Source organism: Temnothorax americanus, unplaced genomic scaffold, assembly GCF_048541705.1.
Source record: "Temnothorax americanus isolate GAGA-0224 unplaced genomic scaffold, ASM4854170v1 Scaffold3, whole genome shotgun sequence".
Taxonomy (NCBI): Eukaryota; Metazoa; Arthropoda; class Insecta; order Hymenoptera; family Formicidae; genus Temnothorax; species Temnothorax americanus.
Genome location: NW_027509442.1, coordinates 8018184 through 8043018, shown reverse-complemented (window position 1 = coordinate 8043018; position 24835 = coordinate 8018184). Strand labels below are relative to the sequence as shown.

Here is a 24835-nt window from a genome sequence, read left to right as displayed (position 1 = left end):
TAATATTTTAATTTATATCTATTTTTTATTTCTTTTTTTGGTGTTACTTTTATTTTACTTGCAAGATATTCATGTGCGTTTTTTTTAAGTGGCAGCAGCTGACGAAATCTGACAGCTCGTATTAGCGAGAACAAATCACAGCTCTCTTCCTTTTCGATGCACGATAAAATAGTAAACATTCTTTATCATCGGCGAATTGCACCGACAGTCTCGTTACCGATCGTCGTTTGCGCGCTCAGGAGATAATACGTTACAAGCGGCGTATTATGTATCTCTGTGATAAATAAACTATTACTGAAAAATCATGAAAAAGGATTCGACCGATTATAAAATCAGAAAACTTATAACACGGATTGTTTCGATTAGATAATGTGTATCTCATATAAAAATATTAAATTTTTCTTGAATCATTAGAATTTTCATATCCAATTAATTAGATGGTATCTTATTATACTGATGTCTAATATATTTTCCCAGAATTAAATATATATGACCGAAAATAGTGGTAGTTTTTGTATATAAAAATGTTGAATAACAGTTATGAAATCACTCAATACTAAAAATGTTGAACCGCTTTAAAAATCAATATAACAATATCTGGTACGAAAATATCAAGATGGGCAAATATTTTTGTCGTGATAAGGTTTAAATGGTATCAAACGCTGAGAAACTAATCTAATATATAATCTATTGCTATCACCGTATTTAGAATCTCTTTCGTCGATAATATTTATAAATTCGCGTTACGAGTTCTTAAATACAAGCACGATTAGTCACGAAAAATAATATCCAATATTATATATTGGTGATTATTTTTCCAATTAACTGCAACTCGGTCATATCTCCCCAATCGCGATATAGTTTCATCGATTAAATTAGACTGCAAAAACAAATCAGTAGAGTATAATCGAAAGGAAGCGAAGATTCTTCGACCATGTCGGTTAATTTAAGTTTCAGGTCATATTTATTTTTGGCTGTCACTCGTTTCTTTGTCACTCCACCTAAACATATATCGCGAAAGATCAGGATATTTTCGAGATCATCAATTAGCACCGGAAAAAAATAATTACAACTTGTATGTACATGATGTAGTTAGTAATATCTATTTTTAAACTGCACTTTTCGAACATTAACAGTACATCCCTATAATAAAACATAAAATATATGAAATTATGAACGCACTATAAATTGTTATAATTTCCAAATCAGTTCCAAAATATTAAATTTTCAATCCTTTAAAAGAATAATTGTATTTTATGCGATTATATAGTACAAGAGCATTGGATTGCTCTAGTCGCACGACAATCCGTAAAGCAGTAGAATTTTTCCAATTATCCGTAATTGAGAAACAGAAAAACTGCATGGAGTATCGAGGGCAGTATATCGATCTCGATTTCGCGATAGTGCGATACGCAAACGGCGCGGCGATCCGATTTTTACCGATCCTGTCCGACGCAAATGCCGTTGCAACCGACTGAAAGCAGTAAAACGAGATACACGACATGTGACGGACCGAACAAACGCAATAAGTCGCCAGCTACTTTCTAGCCCGCGGCCTGGCACCGCGAAACGCACGCAGCTCCGCGCTCTTCTCGCGCGGTTTCAACGATTCGCATTCGCGCGTGTTCGCAGCTGCTAAGTACGTAAAGGAATCTTGACTATTAGTCTCAGTACGGAATAAAGGCAAAATAAAAAAAATATTATACATATATTTTCATTTATGTTATATTGTAGCTAGAAATTAGATCGATCTAAAGTAGTAATGTTCTTTCGTACTATTTTATTGTATACAATTATTCATTCAAAGTAATTCATATTCCATGTATCATTCCGTACGTAGAATATCTGAATCCTACAAAAATTTAAAAATAGTAACATCAAACGTAAATATCTTCGTAAGAGTCTTGCATCACTCGTGACTTTTGAGATGACTTTTATTTATGTAATACGCGTTGCATCCCTGGAAATTTCGATAGTGGGCGATCGTGTGTGGGATCTTAAAATGGAGTTCAAGAGCTTTCGCTCCAAAGTGGGGCGCCGCGAGTGTCATTTCCAGTTCTGGAAATTTGACACGCATCTCGACAGCTTCGATCGACAGACATGGCGATGGTCGGTCAAAGATGCGATATAGATGACTATGAGGTATATATTAAACTATCTAAGCCAAATTATCGGAACACAAAAAATTTTATATGGAATTAATTTGCTAATTATTTGCTTTTAAAAATAATTTTTTTGCTCCAGCTATTAAAAAGTTACGAAGGGCTGGATAGCTTAAGATTAAGCTATCCAGCCATTGTAACTTCTTAATGGTGTGAGCAAAAAAATTATTCTTGCAAGCAAAAAATACCAAAAAAGTAGCAAATAATTTTGGTATTATTAATTTTTGGCTTTGACTTATATATGTTTTTTTTACAATGGCTGAATTAGCTCAATCTTAAGCTATCCAGCCTTTCGTAACTTTTTAATAGCTGGAGCAAACAAATTACTTTTAAAAGCAAAAAATAGCAAATAATTAGCACATTAATTCCATATAAAATTTTTTGTGTTCTGATAATTTGGCTTAGATAGCTTAATATACCTCCATGACATTCCCATGTAGAAATGAAAATCTTATAAACTCGATTACTTATCTTAAAGTGTCATTACCTCAATTTAAAGACTTTCGCTTCTGGCGTTTGTCGGCAACGATATCAAGAAAACTTGGCGTTCAGGAAGAGAATAAAAATATACCAACACCTTCGAACGCGAATAATCAATGTTGTTGCGTGACTTGAAAATAAAAGGTCGGACGTCTCATATATGTACGTAAAATTTTCCTCTTTCTACTTTTTTATAATATCATAATTATAATAAGTAAATTAAATAGTTATCGGTTATTATAGGGAAATTATGACCAAAAAGAAATTAATCTAATTCTCTAGAAAAGTACATTCTCTAATTAGATAAATTATTGCCAATGTTGAAGACGCAGGGCAAGTCTTTTGTTACACTTTACTATAGGTTTTAAGTATAAAGACAATACTTAAAAAAAAATAATTATATGCATCGATTTGATAATCATATATTATCCGTACATACACATATACATACATACATACATACATACATACGTACGAATATACACACAACAATATTATACGGTGCTAGTGAACGTCAGCCAAAACTGCTTGGAATTATAATCCCGAACGCCGCGAGTGAGGAAATAATGTTGACTATAAATTTTGCAACATTCGTAAGTTTTTAATATAATTATTTATTCGCAGATCTTAATTTTATCAAAAACAATTTTGTACTCCTGCGCCTTACATCAGGCGTACAAAACATTGCAATGCTCATGCGTACATTGTACGTTACGTGATTTAATTAATTACAGTTTTGACCATTTGGTGGCTATATGCACGTGTATAATCTTGTTACGTAACTTATTATACAATTGATCCTTTAATAACCAAATTTGTGCAATGAAGGTTGTATTAAAGAGGATCTCTGGTATTTTAATTGAAATTAATATACTTGGAAAAATATTATTAAACTTAAGGTGGAAAATAAATTAAGAATTTGGATATGGACTTTTCTCGATGTTTCTCGATAACGCTTTAATATTCAATGATTCATATAAAAATGAACTCAAAGTATCGGACTGGCGTAAGAATAAAAACAGACGTATTTACTTGTACATTTTCGGATAAAGTACCAGTAAGTACATTCTTAAGTAATGTGTGGTATCTGATATTCCCACGGAACCTCGTAACGATGAGCGGTTCATGCGTCTTTAGGTCTAATGCTTAGAAATTGAATATGCAAAAATGTTTCGCGTACATTTGTTTTAACCATTATATTGGTTTAAATGAACGTACATACCCGTTTGCTATATAGACACCTATATATCACAGACACTTTATACACTATATAAAATAAACACCCTATACCACAATATAGACACTTATACAGACAGACAGACAGACAGACCTCACACCGGTGATAAACGTCAGCCAAATCTACTTGGTGGAAATGAGAAACGCTCTCAAGTGAGGAAACAAATAATTTTTGTAAAATCCATTTTTAAATAAATTCTTTTAACAAAAATACTTTTTAAACCTACCTAACTTTAACGATTTTAAGTCATAACTATTTTTCCAAAAAATAAAGATATTCCTAAACTTATTATTGTAACGAATTAATTTTGCTGAACTATATAATCCCATCGATACAACTTTCTATAAGAAATTAATCTCAAAATTCTATAATCGTCGCGCTGTATCTTCATAATGATCCATGCGACATTTAGAAACTTAAATAAGTTATAACGTTTGGTGATGGATAGAAATAAATCAGGACTGTGTAACTACTGTCGCTCGCATAAATGCAGACAGAAAAAGCGAGATTTCACCGAGGCTTTCCTTTACTTTTTGCGATGCAGGCGCGTATTGTTTTCACCTCAAGCAGTGCGCAGTGTATATGTGCGATGCGTCGACACGCATGTCTCACTCACAATCGTCACTTGGTTTTTTTCACGCACAGAACGGTGTGAAATTCGTCAGCTGCGTCGAAAAAAGATTATATGATTTCTGAGATATAAAGAAAGTTCCTAATTTAATCAAAATGTGTGAGTAAAATTGCAACAAAGATAGATAAAAATCTAATAATATGAAAGTTCTTGATGGAAAAATAGTTACAATAAATGATGCTAGTCAAAATCGAAAAAGTATATTTATCATTTCTATCGCTTCTTGATATTTAAAAACAAAAAATGCGGTGTTTTTATTTAATTAATATTTGTCTTTTAAACATTCAGATATAACTAACACAAATATAAGACAATATATTGAACTGATATATTGAAATAATTGAAAAAGATTCAAATTTAAATATTTAAACAAATAATTACAACCCCAATCACTTAATTCATTGTATTTATTTAATTTATTTCGTAGTGTTTTTTTAATGCACAATATATATACAATCTTTTTTATTTTATTATAATTTTTCAAGTTATTAAACTAATTTATTAAATTTAATAAAAACTACACTAGAAAAAATATATTTTCAGAATAAAAGTTATAATCTGATGTAACCATTTTTTTATTTTCATAGAAATAAAAGATATAAAAAATCTCATGAGAAATTCAATCGATCCTAATTTCTCCTACAATTATTCAGCGCAACCTAGTTGGAGAAATGAGAGTAAACAAGAACCGAGTTGTGAAAGTCTCAAGAATTTGCAAGAGTTGTCAGCAATTTGTGGCTATTAAAGTGACCACCATCCTAGTGAATAAAAATGATAGAGCATGCGATAATAATAAGTTATTCATGTCCGTCGTTTAAGGCTTTAAAGTAACAGGCAGTGCCAAGATTTCAAGGCAATTCCAAGGTAATTCAAGGTGAGCACAAGATGGATGAAGCCGGAGCTCCATCAGATCAAAGCAGCACATTCTACTACAGAGATTGGTATAGGAAAATGCGAGCTCTATATATTTCAACGAGTTTAACGGTCACAAAACGTACCGTTATTTTTCGCATTGGTATTGATTATTGGTATCTCATTTTCCTTGTTTAACATTTTCTTGAAATTTTAATCCTCAACATAAAATTTATATCTCGCGCTTAACTTCGTTTTCCGTAGCTTCGATTTCTAATCAACTAATCAACTAATGCTATTTCGTGCAATTTCGTGTTCTGATAAACCCTGCCTTTATTTTTGTCATAATAATAAGATATAACGAGAAGTATTATGAAAGTGTGTATGTATGCAAGTTGGGGCATTTAAATTGAGACGCCTAAATATCTAAAAAATAAAGCAAAATAAAAAGAAATGTTTCAGACAAAAGTTGTAAGGCTTAAAAAGTGATAAAGGACCTTTTGACTTGATTTGGTCTCAAAAATATACCGTTGCAATAAAGTATCCCAAGGGCGCAATTTTTTAAATACTTGTGTATATGAAAACTCCAAGGAGATGTATACGCAAATATTTAAAAAAGTTGGGGTATACTCTATTGTATACTGTATAACCTATACAGATATTTTAATTGTTTGTCATGGGAAAGTTTCGATTTTCCAAGGATTATTAATTTTATAATATTTCATTGTAAATCTTGGAGAAATTATTGTAAATTTATATTTGTAATTAGCAAAAGAGTGGAGAGAAGCGAAAAAAGGAGGATCCAAATATGATAATTGATCAAGCCACATTAGGAATAGAAATTTTAGAAGAATTAAGAGGCAAATATTGATGCAATCATATTACCGACGTCGGTCGGAAAGACGGAGCCCAATTTTCCCATCTAGAGGTTACCTCGAATCTATCCGTCAGATGAAAGGGTGCGGCATTTTTACTGGAAAATTCTCAGTGATTTAGCTGGATTCGAATCTGGCGCTCTACCCACTAGACCAGCCGTCACCACCCGTCAACGATCAGTTAAAAGTTAAAGCGTGGGGTTTCCACAATATTACGCTTAATATTCGTTCTTCTAACACCATACTAAATGGAATCTATAGCATATGCAATCATTCGATATTATACGCAAACCTAACTGTATCTCACAAAATCTATTTCGCGATAGAAATAAAATCATTTGCGCAGCTTTGTGCCGAGGAATAATACTAAAAGTTTCTTTCGCAAAGGGCGGCTGGGTTCTTAGGGCACGATTAAAAATACTCTAATTACGTAATCGTCGCCGCCATAGCGCGAGGGCCACCGAGGCGTGAGAACCGTGAGCTCACCGATATAAAAATACGAACTTTTACAGAATCACAAAGAAATAATAGAGGTCGGAGCGTGCGGCAGCTCCACGATGCAGGGACGCAGCACGTTTCATGCATGCTAATTACGCTCTCGGCTCGAGCTCGAGAACGTCAGCAGGCAGATAAAAGGCTGCTGCACCATGGTGCCAACATTGCCAACGGAGGCCATGGTGCTCTAGGCGGGATAGTAACATCGCCGTGGTAAGCGTAGTCGTCGCGAGATACAGTGTATACACACTACAAGACACCAGCGATGGCTTCAGAGCCAATCGGGCGTTTCGCTGCACCTCGCTGCGCATTTTGCTTTGTACGGTGCGCCCAGTGCACAATGCTCCCGTTGTCGCAACACACTGGGCCACATAGATAGACGCAGCCGACTCTCTGCGGAATCTTGCGGATTATTGCTCTACACTCTACGTGAGGAAAATTCCGAAAAAAATTAATAAAGCTCATGCACGAAACGTAACGCGCAACAAGGAGTATATGCAATTGTCTTTCTACGATACAAGTGGTACTTATATACAATAGAAAGACAATTGCATATGCTCCTTGTTGCATGTTGCGATCCACACCGGTGGATCTTAAAAAACGCAGTATAATTTTCATGAATAAAATAAAGATTTTTGCTTGTATAAAATAAAAATTTGCACGGGAAGGCAACGCTGATGACGAGTTACGAAAACGTACATCAACCCGTTTTTTTTTTTTTTTTTTTTTTTTTCACAATCAGTCATAAAGAGAGAGTCGCAGATTACAGTAATTTAATTTATTGTGCCAACTTTCTCTAGTTGTGACTATTCACACTTTCGTCGCAAAGTACCATAAAGAGGCAAATAACATTGCAAATATACTCAATGAGAGAAAGAGAGAGAGAGAGAAGCACTGCTTTTAAATTTGAAAAATTTTAAACTCGAACAAACTTGAAGTATATAGCAGCGAGAATAATTTCTTACGCGAAGAAACGAAACGGATATAAGGGGAGGGGGGGATTCGAGTTAGCATTGGAATTTATCTTAAGCGCACAACGATCCGATAAAAGGACCCCTCATTAAGAAACCATTCAAGTTTACATGTGCCAGCACCATGCAATGTTAATTCCAGTCCCTCGTTTTCTTCGATTCTCGAGTGTTTTCTTTGTTAGAAAAAAAAGGTATTCTCGCAAATACGCAGCAGAATAAGGATACGATGGGAAAAGAGAAAAATATCCGCAGGACCGTATATTAAGCAACTTTTCGTTTCTGCGTCTCACTGAACTTCGTTCGTGGCTCGTTTTCTGCCACGTTCAGCACAAATTGAGAAAAACTTTGGCGTGCGATATTCTCTCGCGATACATACAAGATGTCTTGTAAATTTGAATTATGAGATTGCATTCTTATTTAAATTTCAAGCAAGTGAACTTCGACATTTCGTTTAAGACAAAAATTACTTTTAATAAAAGGAAAGGAAAAGAAGAGAAAAAGAGAGAGAGAGAGGTAAAGAGAGACAGAGAGATTGTTCGTTTTAATAATAAAAAATTTCAAGCAAAGAAACTTCAAAATTTTATCTTGACTAGACACTGCAGACGCGCGCTTCGCGCGCGCTATTTAGCTTTAACATTATGCTATTACTATTACACTATTAACCCTTGATACACATAACTGTCAAAATATACAATGACAGCTGCAAATGAAGTAAGCGCAGCAAGAGAACCAATCGGCATCGCGGAAAAGTGACAACAATACCTACGGCATGCTCTTTTTAGAAGAGGATAATAAAAAAACTTAAAACTTTTAAAATTTTTGCATTATGGCTTACTCTAAAAAATTGATATGTCCTTGTACTTTATAATCTACTTCCTTTATTGCCTGTATATCAATCAGCTATTATCATCGTCTAAATTTCGAATAAAGTAAGAGCAGAGAATTCGATAAATCAAACGTAAGATTTGAATGCAATAAAGATCGAAATATTTCTATCAAGATTTATCTGACACCCTGTACATCAGACGCGGAAAATGAGCCGAAGGAAACTCGTGTCGCTCCTTTTCCCAAGGGGAACGGCACCGTACTATCGATCGTACTTACGTCGAGAGAAACATCGTGTTTCGTCTCGACGGCGCACGCAATATACGAAAATTCAAGGTTCCCGAATGAATTTACCTTCGTTCTACTATACTATATTGAAATGAATTGCGGTATTGTACAATTTTCAAGTACAATCACCGATAAGCCTTTACTCGAGCGATAAGCGCAAATTCTATTATACGATAGTAAATAAAGCAAAAAATAAAAGTAAAAAAAATTAAAATGAAATTAATTAATCAAAAATTATAAATGTTGTTCGAATTAATAAAAAAAATATATTTTATTTCTGAATGTATTAGTATTTGATATGTATTATTTATATATTTTAATTGCAGGCAAAACTCCTAAAATATTGTTATACATTATAAATATTAAATACTGCTATATACTCTGAAAAAATATCATAATCTGCAAAATTTGAAGATCGCAACAGATCGCCGTCGAGAGTTTTATAATATGTTAAAATGCTATAGGCACCCCTCATGAGGCCTAAGCGTGGCCGAAGAAAACAACTCGAATAATAATAATCCCAATTGCCATTGTTGATTCGCGAATATTTTCAGCACTCGAAAGAAAGGAGATTTCGAGAAGAATACTTCACGGTGTAAGTAGGCTTCAACATTTCGTTGAATGGCGACGGTCTCGGGAGTCGGGAGACGCAATGCTTCCGAGGCGAGGGGACGAACAATCGGCACGCGTTCACACAAATGGATACGTGCTACTCAAAACAATAGTCGACGAAAAACTTGGACCGCGGACATTTTTCACTTCGCCAACCGCATTTGCGTAACGGACATTCTTCACAATGAAACAAGAAGCTTGCGTTTTGTATTCACATGGCACGTGGCGCGCATACCGTAATGCACCGGGCCGAAGCTTGCAACGCCAACGGCACGTGCCGCGTGTCATAAGCACACGGTAAATAGTAGCGAAATGGGATCGAGATCGTTGAACGTAATGGATATCCGGTCTCATCAGTCAGCCATCTGGACTTCGATGTCATCTAAGAGACAAACTCGTAAAAACGAAAATAAAACTGCAAATATCATTCACTTTTTCATTAAACTTTTAATTCAATTTCTTTGGTTTAGTTAGTTTTTCAGTTAGATCTTTAGTTAGTTTAATTTTCTTTCGTTAAACCGTTAAAAAACCAGTTTATATATTTACAAAATATTAAAAAATATGGCCGACAATTAAAGCTATTATATATCTTATTGTATCAAAATAATCAAAAGCAGCTCTTTAGGCAATTCCTACGTAATACATTTTACGAGATAAAATTCTTTATGAGAGAAAAACTCTATTTTTAATCGACAACGTTTGGCTATCGGTGTCGTCGTGTCGTGACAATTCGACCATTGGTTTTGATCGGATTAATCGTCAAGACGTTTCGACCATGCAATGAGTTTTGGTCTTTTCTACATTGATATAATCTTTGATATTTATATACAAGCATCTCATTTTTATTAAATTAAATTATTAAATTTAAATTTAAATTTCTTCTAAAATTCTTTATAATTATTATCTATATCTGAGAAACAGGTGAAAATCTCGTAACCTGCTTATGCAAGTATTTCTTTACTTCTTTAGCATGGCTGGAATCGATTTCAGCACTTTACAGGAAATTGTTAAGTGCTTCGAGGAAAAAGCTATTGCCTCTGTTCGACGCCACATATCAGTGTCACTCCGATGATCTATAATCAGCTCATGTTTTGTTTCAACGCGCGATACTTGTACTTAATATTATCGTCGCCTCTCGCAGCAAGTGAACGTTGCAATTTAACCATCGTATTTTACGATTTTTCCGGAATTAAAAAGAAAAATGGCGGGTTATTATCCCTCGGCTTCGCAGTAAGTAGCACGTGTGAGCCGCGCACGCGAATCTCTACGTTTATTGTTGGTAAAATAGGAGCGATACGCGCGGCATATCACGACGCGTTGTATCGTATCAGCCTCGAAATGTCATTCCAATCTCAAAGTATGGCATTTTACCGATAATACCGGCAGCGATAAATTAAAATTACTGCAATTAATTCAACAGGCTACTCGACGCGGAAAATACAACGGATCGCCTCTGTTTTTCCATCGTCAGCTGAAGATCCATAGCTATTTGATCTTTTTCCTTTTTCGCTTATTATTCTGATGTCTATTACTCTCACATTTTTAATTTAACTATAACATATAATTCAAGCGTACAAAATCATAATGACTTCCTGCAAAATTGCAGCACGTGCATGTTACCGCGAACATTCCAACAATCTAGGAATAGATTAGAAAGTCAGGAAAATATCCGGGAAGATATAGTTCAGACGAACAACTTTTTGTGATGAATATCGTCATAATTACTGAATATTCCCAGCAACAAAGTACTAACGATACAATTCTATCAAAAATTAAACAGATAATTAATTATAATATTCAATAGATTTTTTCTTAAAAAAAGCAAATTTTCTGTTCAATAATAAGAACTGCAGTAATACTTAAATAGGTAATTATGCAGTATAGGGGAAGCACCTCCGATGACCTTGACCTTGACATATGTTGTCAAGGTCACCCTTCTGAGTGACCTTCGGAAGGTTTTAACCGTCGCTCGTTTTTTATTAAAAAGTTATAAACAAAAAAAGTTTCGAAAATATAGCAGTTATTTTAAGTACTGAGAGGCATAAACGACTAATATTACAACATATGTCAAGGTCAAGGTCATCGGAAGTGCCTCCCCTATACTGCATAATTGCCCTTAAATATTTACTCGACCCAAAATTTTTGCTTTAGTCTTGTTTACTTTGTCGCTCACATTACTAAAAATACAACTATATAACTGTAAAAATTAATTTGGTTACTATTATATTAAGTTAAATTATTTTGCACTCGCAAAATTAGAATCTTAGAAGATATCGTTTCCCGAAGAAACATGCCTACGGAATGCACTCGATAACCTTGGCTCGTAAGACGGGTTTAAGTTGTGCGCAAGAGCGCCTGTTCTATATGGAGCCATGAAATCTCGAGCACCTTCTATATACAAGACGTTCAAAATCGTCTTCTCTTCCTGCAAGCTTAATTTCCGGAAAACAGTTTATTCAAACGATAGAGACACTTTGATGCACAACACAATGAAAATCAGAAAATAAAATAAACATTAATTTTTTTTTTACAAAAAATCTCGCACAATCTCTTGAATCGAGTTAAATCTATAATTATTGTATGAATTGCATTTGTTTTGTATAGCGGCAAGGTATAGTTGATCTTACGCGTATTAAATGAACAATATTAATATTATTTAAAATGTCAAAAATACATGATACAGTGCCATAACTCTCTCGCGGATCATTACTATAAATCATCGGGTTTGGATCAAAACTTTCTCCCACGACAAGCACAGCATTTAATTTGACTTGGAAAGGCCGATAAGGTGTAGAACATCACACGTACCGCTACTACCGCAACTAAACAAAATGTACCCTCCGACGATACAACGTACCCGTTTCGCATCTACGTGCCCACGAACCCTCTTATGTATGTAGCACGAGCAATAAAGCCCATACTATTATTAGACTTGTCCGGTGGACCCTGTCATTTTTTTTCGATACAAAGATCGTAGTAGCCCGAGTTATCGACTTTGCGCTCTATTCGTACCAAGCTCGAACCACTGCGGCTTACAGATTGGAAGTCGGTCGATACAGACGCTGACGTTGCGAGACCTCGGAGCTATGCATAGTGAGTGGAGCATTAACGAACCAACGCAACGATGATAGAAACCTCATTCAGGAGATCCGCGTCACGAACCGTGATCGTTCCAACAACGATTCGTCTTTACGATCCTCGCGAACAATTTCTACGCTAATTGTATAACACTAAATAGAAAGGAAAATTTTGTTATTCCTAAAAATCGTAAAAATCTTTTTAACTTTGATATAAAATATTCAATTAAGTTTGTGAAAGTTTTCACGTACATCGACTTCAAATTCATCGAAAGATCTGTTAAATATATGAAAGTATAAAATTTCTATCGTCATAATTTTTCTTCTAGTACATGTCGAGAGAATGTGGATCTAGATTTCTAAATTAGAAATCTAGATTTAAACTGAATGTCAAGACAAGAACTACCTGTGTATTTTTCATCGCTCTCTTTTCGTGCAAATGTCATTTAACAAATCTACAAATTAACGCAAACGCTGTAGGAAGCGTATTAATCATGTAAATCGAAAACCATCGAATATAAACCGACTTGTGTATTCGATTCGACCTCGGGTATCAGTCGTTGGTGAAGCGAATTATAGAAACTAGAAAGAGCAGGTGACAATAGAAGATCGTATCCAACGTAACAATCATTATACACAATGGCAACAATAACTATTGTTGCAGTCTAATTGTTTCATGAGAACCAATAATTACCTCAATTTACTTGCGTCATATTGAGACAAAATATATCGGGTGTTGTAAAAAAAGACAATTATATACAGTAGCACCTTGTTACTAAAAAACACCTCTTGACACACAATAAGGATATTCAAATAAGTTAAAGTTTAACGGTTTGACAGGTTATGTCGATTTAAAGTCGAGTAAAAAGTTAATTAATTAACTTTGGGCGCGCTACTCTTTAAGGTTATGCAAAATACATAAGTCACTCATTAATCTATCACATTAATCTTTGGGTTAAAAGTTTAAAAATTAACTTTTTACCCGACTTTAACCCGACATAACCTGTTAAACCGTTAAACTCTAACTTATTTGAATACCCCTAATGACTCTTTCTTTCATATAAATTAAATTAATCTCCAAGTATTGATTCTTACTCACACACACACACACATAAAAAACCTTTAAACAAATTCTATTATGAGAACGATCTGTGTGACTCATATTTATTTACGAACACCACGTAGATATAATATACGTTAGTGTCCCACGTCATTCTGCCTTTTCCCCTTGTTCTGAAATCACGACGAAACGGCTAGATAAAGCGATGTATTCGTTCAACCAATGAAAAATCAATACATTACTTTGTAAACAATATCAAAAGGGTCGCCGGAAGTTTACGGCAATAAAATGCTAGCTGACCAAGCGTTGTTTTCCATTTAAATATCATAGGAAACAATCAGTTACAAAACTCTGAAATCTTTAATAAAATACTTTCACATCGCAACGAAAATAGAAATATATGGAAATACAAGTGTAATTAGATAACTGTTTCATCTCATTTCTATCTCATTTCCTCTTAAAATTGTCCTTTCGAATCGTACCGAAAAATGTTAAATGTCGACGAAGAGCTGTGTTTTGTGACAATTATTGCTATAAGTGCTTTCGTAACAAGATAAGAACGAGTGTATTTACATAATGTATTTCAATATTTTAAATTCATGAATAAATTTTCCCGATAAATTCCTAACAAATATAAAAAATGTAAAAGTAGGCAAAGATCTTATCTAAAAATACTGTTTCCCAAAAATCTTAAATTATTCGGATAGAACGAAATAAAAAATTTGGATTTTTTAAATTCCTTAATATAATCGCATCCCCTCTCTTTCTAAAGCCGATGATCTTAAAAGTTATGTATTTTAATAGATATGCTTGTTCTAAAATTTTCAAATATTTACTTCGTTAAAATATGGTATTACTATACTTCAATGCATTTTATTCTATTCTTATACAATAAGTTACTAATTTATCTAATTTAAAATAATAAAACACGAACATCCTCACGGCTTTCCGAGCCCTATTCTTCATACTGAATTTTAATCCGCGGAGCCATTTGAATATTATTTATCTAGTTTAATTTCTAATTTCCGATTTAAAATTAAAAAATGCTTTCAGTTTTATATATTTCGGAATAATGCAAAAAGACTCAATTTTGGACAATCAGTCTATAACACAGATAGAAAAATGTTGCAATGGGACGAGTTTTGGTTACTATACACAGACGCAATCCTAAGATTTTTATATCCCAATCGGTTTTAATCCATGAAACGTGACTCTCAATCGGCATATCGGCACTGTTCTATCCTACGATAGGCCTTACCTACCGTAACGCGATACACTCGCTGTCCACCAAAGAGGAGTGAAACGTGACGCGAGATATTGACGATTCCGTGTCACGTGCACGCACGCACGTGTGACAGCCACGAAACAATACCCGTCCGAAAGCTAACCACGACAGAAATGTATCGCAGCTGAGCCCCAATGATTGCCATCCCATTATTCCGCGGATCAAAGCCGTTCAGCCAGAAGGAAGGTATCAAATTATTCACTCAAAACTCCTGTCTATCCCTAATATCCATCTCTAGCAACTGATCGGATTCATTACGATATAATCAGCGATAATCTGATACCTGACTGATTCGTGACCAATTCACTCACAATAAGTACAGAAACAGCTCCGATTATTGAACTCTTAACTCGGTTAATTTATGTATCCAGATATAAAAAAAAACTTGTTTCTCTCACAAAAAGTTTGTTATTTTTTGCCTCTCTCACATATTGTTGTTATTTCTTAATTATCATTGAAATTTCGAACATATATGTATTATACATACACGTGCGTTTCAGTCACAGATAAAATCTTTGCAATTCAATCTTAATTATACATCACTTCGCGATAAAACGCATGTGTCAGCAATAACACAAACATAATTCAACTTTTTTTCCCCTATCTTAATTAAACACAGATCGTTTTTTCTTCGTGTTTAATCTTATTTTAATTTTTATAAATTTTTAATAGTATTATTTTTGCTCACGATAAATCTTAATTTTATCGAACACAATTTCTTGCACGAACGCCTGCGCGATACGTGCTATTTTGTAGTCGACAGAACGTTTATTTAATTTAATAATCATAAAAGTTGCACTAAAGAAATCTTTTATTTGAATTTATAAACGCTGGAATAATTCTCAAACCTATTATTATGCGCAAGTTAGTCCTACTGGAATAACTTTCCAAGAAAGAGCACGTTAATCTTTCAGACATCCTTTGAACGTCACAATTAGACAACAATATTCGCTTAAGCTTGTATGAATAAACAGTAAAAAAACGTACAGCGTTCATTTTATAGAACGTAAACATACGTCCTCGAGAAATTAATTCTAAAGTGCGAAAGAATTTATCATTTTGCCCGTCACGTATACGCATTTTTAATAACATTGTACATGTCATCGCTGCATTACCGCGCGCGTTCTCTTCGTACGTGCAAAGGTTCAAGTCGTTAAGAATGATTTAAAGTTTCTCACCGGTCATCCTGCGTGACAGTAATGTCGGGCGGGGGCGGAGGGGGCGAGGCACCGTCTGTAGCATCCAGCTTGCCGGCTTTTTACTGCGCTGCTTGACTTCTCTGACTTCTGAGAGAGAAAGAGAAAGAAAGAGAGAGAGAGAGAGAGGTGACGCGCTCCACCCGACGAAGCGCGATTCACGTTGGGCAGCAACTCGCGATCGTCGCGACTCGTGTCTTCACGCCGCGGCCGGCGACATCGCCGTCGACGGTTGACCCCGTTAAAACCTCGCGCCTCTTATCGCCGAGTCGATCGATCGATCGATCGGGTAAATCGCGTCCGTACACCCCACGAGCGATGAGCGATGACCTCGGTATCCTACCGCGCATTCGGGCGATCGCCTACTCCTTCATCAGGATCTTATCTCTCTTTCGATCCGAAACGCGCTCGAAAACCACGTTGAAATATTTGCTCGCCTCTCGACCCGTCGATTTACGTTGTGACCCGCGCAGAAGTTACAACGCAGTCGGCGCGAGATTCGATCCCAATTCGTCGGTCACTCTCGTCGGGACCTCGTGAACTCTGGAAAAGTTTCTATCGCGCGCGCGAATCGCGCAACCCACTTGCGCAGGCTCGCCTTTCGCGATCCTCCTCGCTAATCTTTCTCTCGAGCCTCAACTTCAACCGCGCGCAATTTCATAAGACGCGCAATCTGCTCGTCGGCGCAGACGGCTCTTCTTCGCGGGACCGCTCACGCCGGGATAATATTCGTCGTAAACCGTTACTCCAGGCTCGCTATTAGATTTATTATACCGGAATACCTGCCGCCGCTGTGCTGTGCCGCGCGCGAGTGCCGTGCGAGTCTGCGAGTCGAGGCTGCGGTGAAAGCGAACGGCGACGATTATCGCGCGGAGTGAACAGGCCCCGAGAGCCTCGGCCGCACGCTTACTCCGCGTTCTCGTAAACGCGGTCGCTCTCCTGAGCCGCGCGCCGAATACCAAACCAAACCGATCCCGCGAAATACCTCGGCCGATACTCGTCGAACGATTGTTGCGCTCTCCGAATATGCGCTGACCTTCGTAAAAACGCTCGTCGTTTCGCAGCGCACTGAATAACAGCCTGATATTCGCCAGGAAGATCGCGAATTAATCGTCGTTTCGGTTTGTGAAAAATCCAGAGATGTTCGCTGGTATCGGCGAATCGATTATTACGTCATAAACGTGATAAACCTTCCGCGCATCGACTGCTCCACTGATCCACGCGGGCAGGCAGGCAGGCACCTTTGCGAAGCGCGAGGTGTCGCGTCGCGAAAGCGCGCGGGTCACTGCACGAGACACGAGACACGAGACACGAATCGCCCGAACATCCGCGCGCGGTTACCTTCGGAATCACGGAAAGGACTTCTCTCTTCGACGTTCGATGAACGTCGTGACCCCGATGAAGATTTATCTTTGCTCCTGACGATATTTCGCAACGACAAGACACTTTGAGAAAACTCGAATGTATCTTCGCCAAGTCAACGCGCGCACGTGATTCTTAAATCTCTCTCTCTCTCTCTCTTGTAGACGACGATAACGGGTCTCAACTTTCCTTTCATGAAACGAAAACCCTGTATTCCATTTCCGCATAAATTGATGGATGACGATACGCGAGGTACTTTTCTCCAAAAAGGAATGCTCTTCGATTGTTAATTCGATGAAGCGGTCTCCGCGAAATTGGATGTGCTCAGCGGCGACTTTCTCCTTCGCGGTGACAACGGGTTTCGATTGTCTTTTGGACAATCACAATTAAGTCAGATTGAAGATATAACTCGTAGCAACAGACGATCTTTTTAAGCAAACGTCATCCGCTCTTGCTTCCCACGTAGAAAGCGTTGAAATATTTCCGTGCTTATCTCGATCGTGCCGCGAAATTTGTGCGTATTATCGCTCGTCGAAGCGGCGAAAGGAACGGAGATATGCTCAGCCCGATATATTCAGAAAGTACAACTTTTCTCCTCTCTACTCTCTTCTCTCTTTCTCTCTCTCTCTCTCTCTCTCTCTCCCCCCCCCCTTTCTCTCCTCCTCTCCGTTAGCAATCTTCCTAATGTCTTTAATTCCAAGGTCTCATAGCTATCCCACGTTAATCGGCTCCTGATGAAAATTACGCACGCTCCGTTTTGCGTAACGGCGCGCGACACAACCGTGCTTCGTCTCCTCGGGCACAATTACGTCACTTGCAGACGGGAAACGAAATTGCATCCGGTTTTATAAGCCGGGAAGCGCGCGATCGAGGATTCGCGAGAGGATTCGTCACTGGCGAAGGTGTCACTTTTGAACGGATGAGACACGAGCGCGGGGGGAGGGGGAGGAGAAAATCCATCGATATCGATCAAATTGCGGCGCGTCGATCCGCGAACCCGATATTCGGCACACGTCTCGCGTTCCGACGCTAGTACCATCGGACGAATGACAGTCCCGACGCCGTCTCGATACGGTCCATCGTAAGGTCCATCAGAACTTTCACCCCTCTGGACTCTCTAGTCTCGATTTATGACCGGCGCGGGCGCGGGCGCGACCGCATCTCTGCAGAGAGAGAGAGAGAGAAAGAGAGTGATCCTCCGGACGCGCGGGACTCTGTACTCCGAACTGGAAATCGCGAGATCGGAATGCGATTCGCGGGTGCAGTCGCTATTAATCGCAACGCTCGCCGACCGCCACGGAACTCTCGACAAGACTGGAGGTTCTCTTGGTAGGTGAGGCTGGCCTCTTTCTCTCTCTCTCTCTCTCTCTTTCTCTCACGCTGGCCAGGAGCGTATCCGGCGCGCGCGAGCCAGGTGGAATTCCTTCCGTAGAGAACCGATGAGTGTTTACAGGATGTGGGCGCGACTAGTAGAAAACTATCATCGCTATAGTCGAGTGCTTTCGTAAGATAATTTTGCTACGCTCAACCGCTCGAGAGACGTGTAATTCTTCAAATTCAAAAATATTTTTTCTACGTGCCATACTTCTCATGTAATTTCGTTATCAAAATAATATTTTTCGTTATAACGAGAATATGCACGATATAATAATCTAATCTCGAGTGATTAATGACAACTATATAAAATAAATCGTAGTTGATCGTCCTATTAATCGTCCTTATATGTCAAACTCAGTTCTTTCTCATAGTTTACTTTCGAGATTATATTTGCTTTTTCTCTACTTTCGTTCTTTCCAATATTCTCTTTCACAGCTTTCGCAGACATTTTCCAAAGTATTTCCAGCAAGCCAATCGTATTTCGCTTGCCACGCTTGAACGTCGTTATCATATACTTTAAAAGGCACACAAGTGTTCAAATCTATAAATATATATAAATAAAATTACGGCGGTGCGTATGCGTGTGTGGGACTATATGTGATTAAATCGTTACGACATTGAAACATATTACGCAATGGTTATGTTTCGTATGAGATGCATCGGATCGTGCATAATTAACCGAAATCGCATCAACGGGTCAGAGCATCATTGTCAGAGTATTGCGTGCTTTTGTGTAACGTGATGGATATTACTGAAAACTTCGTTGACATAACACAGTTTTATTTCGACCAACACTATTTTCGAGCTGCTTGTAACGCAGAACATTGCACGGCGCAGTTTATTCGATGTGACATGCCAATTAAAATTGCGTCGATGCTATACTATAGCGATCGTGTTACGTGTTGTTTTTATATCAGTTGACCGATTCAAATTGCGTCGATGTGACATTATAACGGGCGAGTTATATCTTATTCATAACGCACACTTGCATTCCAATTGTAAAAAATGTTAACTATAGCGCAGATATACTGGTGAATACAGTGATAAAGAAGAAATTATACTAACAATGATTAAATTTGAGATATCGTTTTATAGTAACTATCGCGTGATTGCGAGATATTGTAGTTCATATAATATGAGATAATGATAGAAAACATAATCGATTTCAAGAGCTACGAGAGCTTTCGCAAAATAAAATATTTCAGTTTTGCTGATTATTATACCTTGATTTAATTGCGAAATTTAGTATCGATGGTACGGACCCAGATGAGTAGCGTATACAGCCCTGCATCCAACCTTTCTCACTCTATCGCTTTCTCGCTCTTTATCCTTCTTTCTCTCTCGCTTTTTCTCTCTCAATTTACTTCGCTCTCTAATTCCGTCTCTGTTGCACCAAACTACTCGCTTTAAGTAGGATGTCCTCGTCATTCCCCCTTTCATCCTCTTCAACCTGGCCGATCTCTTCTCTGCCATTTATACCGAAGTACCTCTCGGGCGAGTTCGTAAATTTTCGGCACGAACGACAGAGAGAAGACCAGCGAAATGAGAGGCTACGGAGCAGGAAAGAAAGAAAGACGAGAGAGAAAAAAAAGACACAATGAGAATTAAGAACTATTAAATAACGTAAACACTATAAAGAAGGGATGAAGGCAGAAAAGGCAGAAAAAACACAAGTTGTAAAAATGTAATTAAATACAGCTAAAAAAAACGACAGAACAGCGCGAAAAGATTGTTCACGAAAGTGATAAATTAAAAATTGGAAAAGGAATAATAAAGTTTATTATCTGCATGTATATATCCTATTAGAATATATAGTTTCTTAATGTGTTGCGCGATTGCGAGATAAATAAATAAAAAATAAACGCGCGGATATACAATAAGGCAAAATGAATGAACACGCAGACAGAAAGAAAAAGACACGAGATTAAGAAACAACAACGAGAGAAGTGTCATTTCATCATCGTAGAGAGGCGAGAAATGGTGACACCGGTAATGGAAAGGAGATGGAGAAAGGAGGTAAGAGACGAAGACGATGGGAAAGAGCGGAGTTAAAATGCGAAAGAGAGATAGATAGGGAACGAGCGAACGAGAGGGGAAGGTTCTCCCACGTAACCACGCCCCACGTTCGCCGACAGATTTTTACATGCGGATCGAGGACGGAGAAGGGGAACGTCGAGGCAAAACCCATATGCGGGACGCCAGAGTGCGGCCCGCCCGTTTGCAGTTTGCACCGTGTGAAACGTATCTCTCTCTTTCTCTCTCTTTCCTCTAACCAAGGTGGAAATGCACATGCACATATATGCGCGTACGCATACACAGAACTGACAGAACGTCGCCTAGAATTTCCTCCCCTCGGAAGTATGTCGCGCCGCGGTCTTGCGGACACGCTAGAGCGACGTCGCGTCCGCTCTATCATCGAGAGGATCCCAGGGAAGCGGGAGGGAACGGAGGAACGAGGAAACGACATATCAAAACGGTCGTACAGAGATTAATTTGTTGGAATTGGGCACTGTACGCTTCTCTTACGATAGTACTCGCGCGCGCGGTCGGCCGCGACTGGCCGCGTCTCTGTCGCCAGTCGCCGTCGTCCGCTCGTCTATGCACATCAGATGCGTGCAACGCGAAAGAACGTCCCGTTCCACCAAGCGGCAACCGAGCGTGTGATGACCGCGGATAATAAGCGCTCCACATTCCCTTTTTTCCGCGAGCGGCATCGCGCGTCAGTAAAGAAGAGCGCCCACATCGTGCACGAGCGAGCGTGTGCCTTCCGCTTAAACAGTCTCTTTAAACGGAAGGAACAAAATAAAACATCGATTTAGTTGTTATATCATAGCCCGCCATACGCTAAACGCGGAAGTTTCAGCTTTTCTTCATTAACCCTTTATTAGTCCTTATTTATCACGGTCAAAATTTGAATTTTGTATGAATTGCTTTTACAAAACACTTGGGACATTTTTTGAGAAATTAATGTAGGCTGTAATTTTGAGATTTGAATCGCCATCAGTAATTACAGTAATTATAGACAAGACATTGCCTTCTATTTTACACGGATCGGGCATTTTTTATTTCGTAAATATATACGAGTACGTATGTAAAAATTGAATAATGTTTGTCGCTCGTGCAAGAGAGAAAAATTATTCATTACATGGATAAATGAGAAACCGTTGCCCTCTCGAAGTCTCGAATAAATAAACGATATATCGAAAATTCAAAAAAGACGTTTCGATTTTATTCGCTCATTGCGTATACCTTAGGAATGCACGATTAATGAGAATTCCCGCGGTTGAAGGGATATACTGAGTATGAAAAAGAAAATTGTGACCATAGCCCTGACGGAGTATAGCCAATTTACAAGCGCTCCGCATGCGACGTACGCTGTGTCTCGAAATAACGTCGCTGCACGAATTACACGACCATTAATCCATTAGTTGCTGAGTTGCATTATGACGTATACGTCCCTAAACGCGACGATATAAGCTTTATACGCTCGTTATAACTTTGCTCGTCGAGTTTAACGTGGGAGAAAATAGGAGAACGGTGAAATAATGAGACGATTCATTACGTATACAAAGTTTCGAAAAGCGGACTTGTAGTTATCTATAATGTGTGCGTGCATGGTAATTTGAATCTAATTTTTATATTTAGTCGTTACATTATCGTAGCTAAACGATATAAAACCTTCTAATTAAAATATAGATTATAATTTTATAAGTTTCTTTCATCAAATCGAGCAAATATATAGCACATGTTTAATAAGTTTCACCGCTTTACCAATTTTTTGATTTAAAAACATTTTTTATTTGAAAAAATTGAAACAATTTTTCAAACGTGAAACAAGTGTCGAATATTTTTTGATAAAAGCAAAAGACAATCCGATCTCTCTTTCAAAGATTTTATTAAAAATTTCCTGAAGAACACGCACACGTAACGTTGGCACGGTTGTCAAATACACCCGGCGGTATACGCGAAGCTACAATGTGTGCGGCGAGTCACGATCGATTTCTATTCCTCGCGTAAAACGAATATTCGGTACGATATTAAAAAGTAAAAAAAGATATGGCAGCGTTGGGAAGATGCCACACATACGAAGATCTGGCCGCAATAAAGTACGCTACTATTTCGTGCGCCGCATACGAATATCCACAGCACGCGTTTCTGTAGAAAACAAATCTTCCGTAACAATCATTCTCTCATGATTATGCGACCTATATCGGATTATGAATGTCTTCGTTTTACGGAAATGTCAGTTGAACGTCTAGAAATATACGTGACCTTTTCTCCCTATATTTTGGCTCTCGCGCGTAACTGTGAGACCAGAATACCGACGAATAGTTAAAAAGTCAATTAAACGAGCATCCGTCAAGAGAAAGTTCATCGTCGTGCTTTCTCACGTTTTTCACGTCGCGAATTTGACCGTAGGAAAAAAAATGGGAACGAGAGATAAAATCGTTCTACGTAGAAAAACAGATTTTTGTCTCACGAGACAAAAATAAGAAAATATATATATATCGTTCCGTGATATATTAAATTAGTATATAATCTTACCTTGAACGGGGGAGAAACATGGATCCATCGATGAACACGGAGCCGGAGAGAAGTATGTACCAGCTTGCAGCCAACTCGCCGGTGCTGAAAATTATAACATTCCATTTGTTCTCGTTTTTAAATAAAAAGTGTTTAGGGCAGGTGTTTTCACAGATCGATCGATCAATCCTATTCTCGAAATTGATGTAATTCCTGCGTACATCTCTATTATCCTATTTTTCTTGTTTGACAGGAAACAAGATTGCGCGATAGCACGTCTAAATAAACGATGGATATTTGATTATTCTATTTCTACTTGCCGATCATTTCTATTCGCCATCATTTTTGCCATCACTCGACGCCGATCGCCGATGACTATATTCGCCTATCATTCACCCGCCTATTTTTCGGAGAGTAATGCAACCTACAGCGACATCTGTAGTTGTATTGCAAGTTTCTCTCACGATACACGAGACTATCGCGACTCGATAAGAGGATTTCGCGGCATCATCAGATTGTCGATAAAGAAGATTTCTTCGCGAGATTTAAATTACATCTGAAGGTATATGTACCATAGGTATAAACCATAAACCTTATGTTCCGATGTTCACTGCCACTACTGAAAATCTATAGTGCACGTGACGTGACATAAACTATAGATTTTCAATACTGACGATGAATATCGCAGCCACTGCCTACAGTTATTACGTTTTGTACACATGGTACATACAATTGCACATGCAACATATAGCTTCGTTCACAAGTTATTTCATGAATCTTGAATTGACATCTCAGAATTTTCGTGAATTCTCCTTTTCGTAAAGTTTTCTTAAGAACGCTCTAAATTACAATTATAAATATCTTACAATGTTTGATTCGAAAATCTCAAATATTCAATCATACGCATCTCTGGACGTTTAGACATGCAATGCCCACTTCACGTATCTCATCTCTCGCTTTCAACAATAAAGAATAAAGCCGACTAAAAATTTAAAGTTACTCAAGTTTTGTCATTTTAAGTTTATTTAATTTTTTGGAAATAAAATTCTCAAATACACGCGTAATAATAGATTCGCGACTTTCGTTGTCAATCACAAATACATATACGTTTGACATCCTTGACTCTTCCACGACACTTTATTCAAGAGCACTCGAACCTAAATTCTTCTAACGAAATTATCAATATAGCCTAAAATTAAATTAACCCAAACAATTTCAATGTTCACTTTCAAGATAAAAAGATTGACCTACAAATGATGATCAAAAGTATCGGTCCTTTTAAGCCAAAAATATCGGTTGCTCTAATTTTAAAATAAAACGCAAATAGAAATGTGCTGGTAAATAAAGAAATCAATAACTGGCAACTCTCCTAGATTTTATCCTATAGTAAAATTCCACAATAACAGAATTTTGAATTATACGAGCGTCTTTTTCCTTTCACAAAAATATGCTTTAATTTTTGTGAAATTTTTGTGATTTTTCCAAATACAATATATTTTCGTTAAAATATATCTTTTTATAACTAA

At 37.4% G+C, this 24835-nt stretch overlaps 1 protein-coding gene across 3 annotated transcripts in view; it reads right to left on the bottom strand.

Annotated features, from left to right (window-relative positions):
• Positions 1-24835, bottom strand: part of LOC143900016 (rap guanine nucleotide exchange factor 2) — a 116405-nt gene that overhangs the window by 60215 nt on the left and 31355 nt on the right. For 2 of the 3 annotated variants that reach the window (XM_077410909.1, XM_077410906.1), the window contains exon 4: positions 23331-23414. In XM_077410909.1, the coding sequence (XP_077267035.1) occupies positions 23331-23414 (84 nt within the window). Of the gene's footprint in view, positions 1-16028; positions 16137-17387; positions 18729-23330; positions 23415-24835 lie in introns of those variants that run through there. The other variant, XM_077410912.1, reaches the window with a different exon arrangement.